Source organism: Salvelinus alpinus, chromosome 15 (genome assembly GCF_045679555.1).
Source record: "Salvelinus alpinus chromosome 15, SLU_Salpinus.1, whole genome shotgun sequence".
In the NCBI taxonomy this organism is placed as follows: domain Eukaryota; kingdom Metazoa; phylum Chordata; class Actinopteri; order Salmoniformes; family Salmonidae; genus Salvelinus; species Salvelinus alpinus.
The window spans coordinates 6,704,184-6,716,271 of record NC_092100.1 but is presented as its reverse complement, the minus strand read 5'-3'; the positions used below and the strand labels follow the sequence as shown (position 1 = coordinate 6,716,271).

The 12,088-nt window shown below is 50.2% G+C and overlaps 1 protein-coding gene across 17 annotated transcripts in view; it reads right to left on the bottom strand.

The window, feature by feature from the left end:
* Nucleotides 1-12,088, bottom strand: part of LOC139539416 (ephrin type-B receptor 3-like) — a 152,764-nt gene that overhangs the window by 65,803 nt on the left and 74,873 nt on the right. For all 17 annotated transcript variants that reach the window (XM_071342350.1, XM_071342363.1, XM_071342358.1 and 14 more), the window contains exon 2: nucleotides 5,918-5,982. In XM_071342350.1, coding sequence (XP_071198451.1) covers nucleotides 5,918-5,982 — 65 coding nt within the window. The remainder of the gene's footprint in view (nucleotides 1-5,917; nucleotides 5,983-12,088) is intronic.

The window sequence follows — 12,088 nt, the reverse complement described above, 5'->3', positions numbered from 1 at the left end:
GAGAGCTAGTTGACTGTGAGAGCTAGTTGACTGTGAGAGCTAGTTGACTGTGAGAGCTAGTTGACTGTGAGAGCTAGTTGCGTGTGAGAGCTAGTTGACTGTGAGAGCTAGTTGCGTGTGAGAGCTAGTTGACTGTGAGAGCTAGTTGACTGTGAGAGCTAGTTGCGTGTGAAACAGGGTCAAGTTCTCCGGCATCGATTTTTAACTAAATTAATAGTTATGGGAGCTTTACAAGTCACCTCTGTTTTCCATTTGTTCTTTACAGTCTGTGGTAACTTGACAAGGAATGACCACATACGTTTCAATATTCATTTCCTTTGCTTCCAAACTAAGAAATAAAATGTGCACAGCCACGTACAAACGATATGCCGACTCAACACGGGGCTTCCGAGTGGCGCAGCGGTCTAAGGCACTGCATCTCAGTGTTTGAGGCATTACTACAGTCCCTGGTTTGAATCCAGGCTGGTATCACAACCAGCCGTGATTGGGAGTCCCATAGGGCGGCGCACAATTGGTCCAACATCGTCCGGGTTTGGCCGGGGTAGGCTGTCATTGTAAATAAGAATTTGTTCTTAACTGACTTGCCTAGTTAGTTAAATAAAAGTTAAATAAAAATAGAAATAAACAACAACAAAAATACTCATATGTATAGTTATAATACTATACTGCGGTTAAGTACAATTGACATTCAGTAGGAATTATTTATATAGTGTCCACACTAGAACAAAGGCAAAGGCTCTAAACATTACTTTCAGATTCACTGGGACATCGGTGCAGCAGGGACAAAGGATGTGATGGTTTGACTTAACACCTAAACCTAGCTCCAGACCTGCATACTACCCAAGGCAGGAAGTACAGGATTAGCCATACCTTCAAGTTGGCACACTAGTTTCCTCAAAGCTTAAGGTTTTTTAGAAAAGATAGCATGATGTGCCTAGCATTTACTAGTCTGTAGGTTCACAGTTTGCTAACAGAACCATGCTAACAACAGTCATTAGATATGTCCGCTCGAGTGAATACGACAGGCTACATGCTAAAGGCTGCAAGCTACATACAGGCTACATGCTAAAGGCTACAAGCTACATAAAGGCGACATGCTAAAGGCTACAAGCTACAAAAAGGCTACATGCTATAGACTACATGCTAAAGGCTACGAGCTAAATAAGGGCCACATGCTACAGGTTACAGGCTAGGCATCCTGGTCGCTAGCTACACCTTGTTATCTGTGTCTGGGAATATCCCTGGAGACATACTGAGCCCGGTAAAAGCCATTAACCCTTCTAGAGCTTGGAATTCCCCCTCCATCTGTTTGGGGAGAAACGGCACACAACACACACACACACATGTACACACACAACACACACACACACACGCACACACACACACACACACACACATGTACACACACAACACACACACACACATGTACACACACAGCACACACACACAACACACACACACACACACATGTACACACACAACACACACACACACACACACACACACACACACACACACACACACACACACACACACACACACACACACACACACACACACACACACACACACACACACACACACACACACACACACACACACACACACATGCACACACACAACACACACACACACATGCACACACACACACACATGCACACACACAATGGTCACTTCACACTGCCGCACACACATGCACACACACAATGGTCACTTCACACTGCCGCACACACATGCACAGGCAAACAAAGGTCAACTTGGATTTGTGTCAGGTCACAGCAGCACGTTGTGTCCTACTGGTGTGTCTCTGTCAGGTCACAGCATCACGTTGTGTCCTACTGGTGTGTCTCTGTCAGGTCAAAGCACCACGTTGTGTCCTACTGGTGTGTCTCTTGTCAGGTCAAAGCATCACGTTGTGTCCTACTGGTGTGTCTCTTGTCAGGTCAAAGCATCACGTTGTGTCCTACTGGTGTGTCTCTGTCAGGTCACAGCACCATGTTGTGCCCTACTGGTGTATCATGGGCCCTAAGCCTGTTATATCATGTGGAGAGAAGATGCTGCTCAGTCTGTGTTAGTCTCCCTCCATCCACGCACGCACGCACGCACGCACGCACGCACGCACGCACGCACGCACGCACGCACGCACGCACGCACGCACGCACGCACGCACGCACACACACACACACACACACACACACACACACACACACACACACACACACACACACACACACACACACACACACACACACACACGCATAGCTCCGCTACAGACAAATGTAGAAGACAGGAAGAGGGAGCCTCCATGCACAGAGAGAGAAAGACAGACAATGACTCAGATCCGGACTCGTTGCTTCCCTCCCTTTCTCCTTCTCACCCTATCTCCGTTTTCCCCCTCTCTCTCTCTCTCTCTCTCTCTCTCTCTCTCTCTCTCTCTCTCTCTCTCATCTCTCTGTCAGAAATAAGTGCATTGCACTGCTGTACATTACCATCTGAAATAATAACCATCTGCCACAATTGCACTGCGATAAATAAATGTGGGCGTGCGTCGTAAATAAATAAAATACAAAAGAAAGTCCTGCCGAGCGAGACAGCAGGGGGCAAAAAGAAGACAAAAAAAGAGAGAAGAAGAATGAGACAACCACCGTCTGGTGGAGAGGAGGAAAATATATCAACAACACAATCATCCAACCCTCTGTTATTAGACAGGTAGGTGGAGAGGAGGAGGGTGTTTCTACCATCCTGCCTCGGACGGGTTGGACTGGGTGGGGGTCTGGACAGAGGAGATGGGGGGTGGGGGTCTGGACAGAGGAGATGGGGGGGGGGGGGGGTGAGAGGGAGGTCTGGACAGAGGAGATGGGGGAGGGGGTGGGGGTCTGGACAGAGGAGATGGGGGAGGGGGTGAGAGGGAGGTCTGCACAGAGGAGATGGGGGAGGGGGTGAGAGGGAGGTCTGGATGAGGAGATGGGGGGAGGGGGTGAGAGGGAGGTCTGGATGAGGAGATGGGGGAGGGGGTGGGTGTCTGGACAGAGGAGATGGGGGAGGGGGTGGGGGTCTGGACAGAGGAGATGGGGGAGGGGGTGGGGGTCTGGACAGAGGAGATGGGGGAGGGGGTGGGTGTCTGGACAGAGGAGATGGGGGAGGGGGTGGGGGTCTGGACAGAGGAGATGGGGGAGGGGGTGGGGGTCTGGACAGAGGAGAAGTGGGACTGGGTGGGGGTTTGAATTGGACTGGCTGGGTGGGGGTCTGAACAGAGGAGATGGGGGACTGGGTGGGGGTTTGGATTGGACTGGGTGGGGGTCTGGACAGAGGAGATGGGGGAGGGGGTGAGAGGGAGGTCTGGACAGAGGGGGTGGGGGGGGGGGGTGGTCGGGAAGTCTGGATGAGGAGATGGGGGGAGGGGGTGAGAGGGAGGTCTGGATGAGGAGATGGGGGAGGGGGTAAGAGGGAGGTCTGGATGAGGAGATGGGGGAGGGGGTGAGAGGGAAGTCTGGATGAGGAGATGGGGGAGGGGGTGAGAGGGAAGTCTGGATGAGGAGATGGGGGAGGGGGTGAGAGGGAGGTCTGGACGAGGAGATGGGGGAGGGAGTGAGAGGGAGGTCTGGACAGAGGAGATGGGGGGAGGGGGTGATCGGGAAGTCTGGATGAGGAGATGGGGGGAGGGGGTGAGAGGGAGGTCTGGACAGAGGAGATGGGGGAGGGGGTGAGAGGGAGGTCTGGATGAGGAGATGGGGGAGGGGGTGAGAGGGAGGTCTGGATGAGGAGATGGGGGAGGGGGTGAGAGGGAGGTCTGGACAGAGGAGATGGGGGGAGGGGGTGATCGGGAAGTCTGGATGAGGAGATGGGGGGAGGGGGTGAGAGGGAGGTCTGGACAGAGGAGATGGGGGGAGGGGGTGATCGGGAAGTCTGGATGAGGAGATGGGGGGAGGGGGTGAGAGGGAGGTCTGGATGAGGAGATGGGGGAGGGGGTGAGAGGGAGGTCTGGATGAGGAGATGGGGGAGGGGGTGAGAGGGAGGTCTGGACAGAGGAGATGGGGGGAGGGGGTGATCGGGAAGTCTGGATGAGGAGATGGGGGGAGGGGGTGATCGGGAAGTCTGGATGAGGAGATGGGGGGAGGGGGTGAGAGGGAGGTCTGGACAGAGGAGATGGGGGGAGGGGGTGAGAGGGAGGTCTGGATGAGGAGATGGGGGAGGGGGTGAGAGGGAGGTCTGGATGAGGAGATGGGGGAGGGGGTGAGAGGGAGGTCTGGACGAGGAGATGGGGAAGGGGGTGAGAGGGAGGTCTGGACGAGGAGATGGGGGAGGGGGTGAGAGGGAGGTCTGGACGAGGAGATGGGGGAGGGGGTGAGAGGGAGGTCTGGACGAGGAGATGGGGGAGGGGGTGAGAGGGAGGTCTGGACAGAGGAGATGGGGGAGGGGGTGATCGGGAAGTCTGGATGAGGAGATGGGGGAGGGGGTGAGAGGGAGGTCTGGATGAGGAGATGGGGGGAGGGGGTGAGAGGGAGGTCTGGATGAGGAGATGGGGGGAGGGGGTGAGAGGGAGGTCTGGATGAGGAGATGGGGGAGGGGGTGAGAGGGAGGTCTGGACGAGGAGATGGGGGAGGGGGTGAGAGGGAGGTCTGGACGAGGAGATGGGGAGGGGGTAAGAGGGAGGTCTGGACGAGGAGATGGGGGGAGGGGTAAGAGGGAAGTCCAGACAAGGAGATGGGGGGAGGGGGTGATCGGGAAGTCTGGATGAGGAGATGGGGGAGGGGTGAGAGGGAAGTCTGGACGAGGAGATGGGGGAGGGGGTAAGAGGGAGGTCTGGACGAGGAGATGGGGGAGGGGTAAGAGGGAGGTCTGGATGAGGAGATGGGGGAGGGGGTAAGAGGGAGGTCCAGACAAGGAGATGGGGGGAGGGGTAAGAGGGAGGTCTGGACAGAGGAGATGGGGGAGGGGGTGATCGGGAAGTCTGGATGAGGAGATGGGGGGAGGGGTGAGAGGGAGGTCTGGACGAGGAGATGGGGGAGGGGGTAAGAGGAAGGTCTGGATGAGGAGATGGGGGAGGGGGTGAGAGGGAGGTCTGGATGAGGAGATGGGGGGAGGGGGTGATAGGGAGGTCTGGACGAGGAGATGGGGGAGGGGGTGAGAGGGAGGTCTGGACGAGGAGATGGGGGGAGGGGGTGATAGGGAGGTCTGGACGAGGAGATGGGGGAGGGGGTGAGAGGGAGGTCTGGACGAGGAGATGGGGGAGGGGGTGAGAGGGAGGTCTGGACGAGGAGATGGGGGGAGGGGGTGATAGGGAGGTCTGGACGAGGAGATGGGGGAGGGGGTGAGAGGGAGATCTGGATGAGGAGATGTGGGAGGGGGTGAGAGGGAGGTCTGGATGAGGAGATGGGGGGAGGGGTAAGAGGGAGGTCTGGATGAGGAGATGGGGAAGGGGTGATAGGGAGGTCTGTACGAGGAGATGGGTGAGGGGGTAAGAGGGAGATCTGGATGAGGAGATGGGGGGAGGGGGTGAGAGGGAGATCTGGATGAGGAGATGGGGGAGGGGGTGAGAGGGAGGTCTGGACGAGGTGATGGGGAAGGGGTGATAGGGAGGTCTGGACGAGGTGATGGGGAAGGGGTGATAGGGAGGTCTGGACGAGGTGATGGGTGTAGTGGGGGAGGGAGTATGGAGGTCTGGACGAGGTGATGGGTGTAGTGGGGGAGGGAGTATGGAGGTCTGGACGAGGTGATGGGTGTAGTGGGGGAGGGAGTATGGAGGTCTGGACGAGGAGATGGGTGTAGTGGGGGAGGGAGGTCTGGACGAGGAGATGGGTGTAGTGGGGGAGGGAGTATGGAGGTCAGGTGTCCACACAAAGGTGAGCGTTTCATGCTTTTTGATGTGAAACACAAAGAGGCACACACAACAAACACACAAACTCCAACAACTTACCCCAGTTTCAGGGTGAGCGGTCCAGGCTAGCTCAGTTGTGGCCCACTTGGTGTCCATTAATGTTTCTGAAATCAGACGAATAGAGAGAAACACGTTAACCAAAGAGGAACCCGACACAGACAAAGATAATAAAACCTTCAACAGTTACCAAGATAACGGGATCATAAAAAAGACCAGTTCATTCTGAAGTATTCTACCATAATGAATAGGAGCATTGACGTTCCCCCAGCAGCCCTGACCACAGCATGCTGAACCCAACCCAGGGAGATGACGTAAGACAGTCACTACTCAGTAAACTGCTAAATTTAAACAATTTAGCTGAGAAAGAAATACAAAATGTTGCATAACAACGAGCAGTTAGTGTGAAACGGCTGTGAAGGAACAAGATAATCTCCTTAGTGGGAGATGTTGTTGATGTTTTTTTTATTACATATTCTCGTCTTACTCATTTGATTTAATTACAGGGCTAAGGGAAAAAAACATGAGTATCACTGAGAGACTATTATGTGACACACACACACACACACACACACACACACACACACACACACACACACACACACACACACACACACACACACACACACACAAACACACACACACACACACACGCACACGCTGAGGTAAGAAGTTATAAACCATAAGAGGATGTATAACCTGAACAGAATGCATTGATGGTTAAGGGCTTGTAAGGAAAGCATTTCACTGTAAGGTGACTACACCTGATGTATTTGGCGCATGTGACTAATAACATTTGTTTTGCTTTGCTTTTGGTGCCATGAACCCAGAGTAGCGCAGAAGAGAATCTGATCACCCAGAACAGAGGTCAATATACTTCAATTTCCCTCACTTTAAAAAAAACCAACCAATCCCTTCTTCTCTCTCTGTCTCTCTCTCTCTCTCTCTCTGTCTCTGTCTCTGTCTCTGTCTCTGTCTCTGTCTCTGTCTCTGTCTCTGTCTCTGTCTCTGTCTCTGTCTCTGTCTCTGTCTCTGTCTCTCTCTATCTGTCTCTGTCTCTGTCTCTGTCTCTGTCTCTCTCTCTCTCTCTGTCTCTGTCTCTCTCTCTCTCTCTCTCTCTCTCTCTCTCTCTCTCTCTCTCTCTCTCTCTCTCTCTCTCTCTCTCTCTCTCTCTCTCTCTCTACTCCTTCTGTCTTTCCATTGCCTAGGCAAGCAGGCTCGCTGTGAGAGAGAGAGCGAGAAGAGGGTGAGGGAGGTGAAGGGAACACTATAAATGAACTCTTTTACTACCTGGCACTTGGGAAGCAGTATTTAGCAACTGTTATTATTCTACCACTCTGCTGTTCTACAAGACAGTAAAGACGATGGAACGGTGCGATGCCAAAACGTTAACAAATGTTTGCGTGTCCCTCAAGCTTTGTCTTTGACTGTAAAAATAAAAAGACGTTCCTTTTGTTTCCACATAAAGCTTCCTTTTCGTGAGGTGTTGGCGGAAAAACATATGATGTGGGGTGTTGGGGGAAAAACATACAATATTATAACATTTGCAAAAAACACCCACATTTCTTTCCACATGGCCGGGAGGTGAGACAGAGACTCAGCTTAAGTCCCACCCTCTTCAACATATATTTCAATGAATTGGCGCGGGCACTAGAACAGTCTGCAGCACCCGGTCTCACCTTGCTAGAATCTGAAGTAATATGTCTACTGTATGCTGATGATCTGGTGCTTCTGTCACCAACCAAGGAGGGCCTACAGCAGCACCTAGATCTTCTGCACAGATTCTGTCAGACATGGGCCCTGACAACAAAATAATGGTGTTCCAAAAAAGGTCCAGTCACCAGGACCACAAATACAAAATCCATTTGGACACCGTTGCCCTAGATCAAACAAAAAACAATACATACCTTGGCGTAAACATCAGCGCCACAGGTAACTTCCACAAAGCTGTGAACGATCTGAGAGACAAGGCAAGAAGGACCTTCTATGCCATCAAAAGGAACATCAAATTCGACATACCAATTAGGATCTGGCTAAAAATACTTGAATCAGTTATTGAACCCATTGCCCTTTATGGTTGTGAGGTCTGGGGTCTGCTCACCAACCAAGAATTCACAAAATGGGACAAACACCAAATTGAGACTCTGCGTGCAGAAGTCTGCAAAAATGTGCTCTGTGTACAACGTAAAACACCAAATAATGCATGCAGAGCAGAATCAGGCTGATACCGGCTAATTATCAACATTCAGAAAAGAGCCGATAAATTCTATAACCACCTACAAGGAAGCGATTCCGAAACCTTCCATAACAAAGCCATCACCTACAGAGAGATGAACCTGGAGAAGAGTCCCCTAAGCAAGCTGGTCCTTGGGCTCTGTTCACAAACACAAACAGACCCCACAGAGCCCCAGGACAGCAACACAATTATACACAACCAAATCAGTAGAAAACAAAAAGATAATTACTTGACACATTGGAAAGAATTGACCAAAAGACAGAGCAAACTAGAATGTTATTTGGCCCTAAACAGAGAGTACACCGTGGCAGAATACCAGACCATTGTGACTGACCCAAAATTAAGGAAATCTTTAACTACAGTGGGGCAAAAAAGTATTTAGTCAGCCACCAATTGTGCAAGTTCTCCCACTTAAAAAGATGAGAGAGGCCTGTAATTTTCATCATAGGTACACTTCAACTATGACAGACAAAATGAGAAGAAAAAAATCCAGAAAATCACATTGTAGGATTTTTAATTAATTTATTTGCAAATTATGGTGGAAAATAAGTATTTGGTGATGATGTTATGATGTCATGATGTTATGATGTCAGTATGTCATGATGTCATGAGGTCATGATGTTATGATGTCAGTATGTCATGATGTTAGTATGTCATGATGTCATGATGTCAGTATGTTATGATGTCATGATGTTATGATGTCAGTATGTCATGATGTCATGATGTCATGATGTCATGATGTCATGATGTTATGATGTCAGTATGTCATGATGTCATGATGTTATGATGTCAGTATATCATGATGTCATGATGTTATGTTGTCAGTATGTCATGATGTTATGATGTCAGTATGTTATGATGTCAGTATGTCATGATATCAGTATGTCATGATGTCAGTGTGTCATGATGTCAGTATGTCATGATGTCAGTGTGTCATGATGTCAGTATGTCAGTTTATCCATTTAGCGAGAACTTGCTCTTGTGACTCACACCATTACACTGTGTTATTTTCAGACCATTTAAAAGCCGGGCCAACACACAGGGAGATGGTGAGGTACAAAATGGCCCGGTTTAACTGTAGTACCTAGTCTATTCAAACAGGTAATGTACAGCAAATACTGTCTCATTACTGCTGACCTCACCTATATAATGACAGTGTGTGATAGACACACACACAGACAGTGAGTGGAAGGCCTGACTCAGTAACCAATCACCATTCAGGACAGGAGTATGTGTGCAGCAGAAGGTTCTGTTTTGTTTGAGCTGTTGGCCTGGCGACTACGCCCTTCATTGTGCCTTGCAGTGAAGAGGCAGTCCTGGATCAACACTGACCCCTCCATAACACAGACCGTCACCTCTCCCCAAAACCAGAAAGGGAAGGGTGGGGGGGAGTGTGGGGGGGGCTCAGGTCAGAAGGGAAAGGGGTAAAGGGGGATGCCTAGTCAGTTGTCCAACTGAATGTATTCAACTGAAATGTGTCTTCCGCATTTAACCCAACCCCTCTGAATCAGAGAGGTGCTGAGGGGGGGTTAATCGACATCCACAGCGTCTGGGGAACACAGGGTTAACTGAATCAGAGAGGTGCTGAGGGGGGGGGGGGGGGGGGGGGGGGTTAATCGACATCCACGTCTTCGGCGCCCGGGGAGCAGTGAAGCCACACAGTGAGTCTGTCCATCCTCACTATTGAGATGCAATACAATCACTATGAGCCCTATCTACTTTCATACAAAATGAAAGACAAGACAACCAACGTTGGGTGGTTTCTGGGCCATGGCATGAAAAGGTTTTGCACAGAGAGCAAACACCACTAACACGAGAGAGAGAGAGAGAGAGAGAGAGAGAGAGAGAGAGAGAGAGAGAGAGAGAGAGAGAGAGAGAGAGAGAGAGAGAGAGAGAGAGAGAGAGAGAGAGAGAGAGAGAGAGAGAGAGGAAGGTGTATTCACATAGAGCAAACACCACTAACACGACAGAGAGAGAGAGAGAGAGGAAGGTGTATTCACATAGAGCAAACACCACTAACACGAGAGAGAGAGAGGAAGGTGTATTCACATAGAGCAAACACCACTAACACGAGAGAGAGAGAGAGAGGAAGGTGTATTCACATAGAGCAAACACCACTAACACGAGAGAGAGAGAGAGAGAGAGAGAGAGAGAGAGAGAGAGAGAGAGAGAGAGAGAGAGAGAGAGAGAGAGAGAGAGAGGAAGGCGTATTCACATAGAGCAAACACCACTAACATGAGAGAGAGAGAGAGAGAGAGAGAGAGAGAGAGAGAGAGAGAGAGAGAGAGAGAGAGAGAGAGAGAGAGAGAGAGAGAGAGAGAGAGAGAGAGAGAGAGAGAGAGACAGAGAGCGAGAGAGAGAGAGAGAGGAAGGCGTATTCACATAGAGCAAACACCACTAACATGATAGATAGAGAGAGAAAGGCGTATTCAAATCCAAAAACAAAACAGCAAAGCCTTTTCCAAAACCACGCTTGCAAGCTCTGCAATGGCCCTGACTAAACAACCAGACGGAATAGTTTTTGAAAAAAATATATAAAAAAACGTACACAGGTCAAAATGTCTCTTCCATCGTATCACCTCCTGTATGCCGTTATCCCGTTTTAACCTTTCAAACTTAATGTTGAAGTTTTACTATGGGACACCACAATCTCGGAGGGGAAAGCTTGAGGATGTCACAACAGAGGGTCAAATATGTATAGAGTTACACGATTAAAGATGGTGTCATTAAGCAGAGTAGCACATCAACTGGGGCAGTTGTCTTTGGGACAGCGGACAAACTTACATGCATATTTAGTGCAGTAAAAACCTCATATTGGGAGGTGGCAATCGGAGAGCCCATCAGAGAGCCCATCAAAGAGCCCACCAGAGAGCCCATCAGAGAGCCCATCAAAAACACGACCCACTGACCCTGGTGCATACACAGAGGATATAAACACGACTCACTGACCCTGGTGCATACACAGAGGATATAAACACGACTCACTGACCCTGGTGCGTACACAGAGGATATAAACACGACTCACTGACCCTGGTGCATACACAGAGGATATAAACACCACTCACTGACCCTGGTGCGTACACAGAGGATATAAACACGACTCACTGACCCTGGTGCATACACAGAGGATATAAACACCACTCACTGACCCTGGTGCATACACAGAGGAGGATATAAACACGACTCACTGACCCTGGTGCATACACAGAGGATATAAACACGACTCACTGACCCTGGTGCATACACAGAGGAGGATATAAACACGACTCACTGACCCTGGTGCATACACAGAGGATATAAATACCACTCACTGACCCTGGTGCATACACAGAGGATATAAACACGACTCACTGACCCTGGTGCATACACAGAGGAGGATATAAACACGACTCACTGACCCTGGTGCATACACAGAGGATATAAACACCACTCACTGACCCTGGTGCATACACAGAGGATATAAACACGACTCACTGACCCTGGTGCATACACAGAGGAGGATATAAACACGACTCACTGACCCTGGTGCACACACAGAGGATATAAACACCACTCACTGACCCTGGTGCGTACACAGAGGATATAAACACGACTCACTGACCCTGGTGCATACACAGAGGATATAAACACGACTCACTGACCCTGGTGCATACACAGAGGATATAAACACGACTCACTGACCCTGGTGCATACACAGAGGATATAAACACCACTCACTGACCCTGGTGTGTACACAGAGGATATAAACACGACTCACTGACCCTGGTGCATACACAGAGGATATAAACACCACTCACTGACCCTGGTGCGTACACAGAGGATATAAACACGACTCACTGACCCTGGTGCATACACAGAGGATATAAACACCACTCACTGACCCTGGTGCATACACAGAGGATATAAACACGACTCACTGACCCTGGTGCATACACAGAGGATATAAACACCACTCACTGACCCTGGTGCATACACAG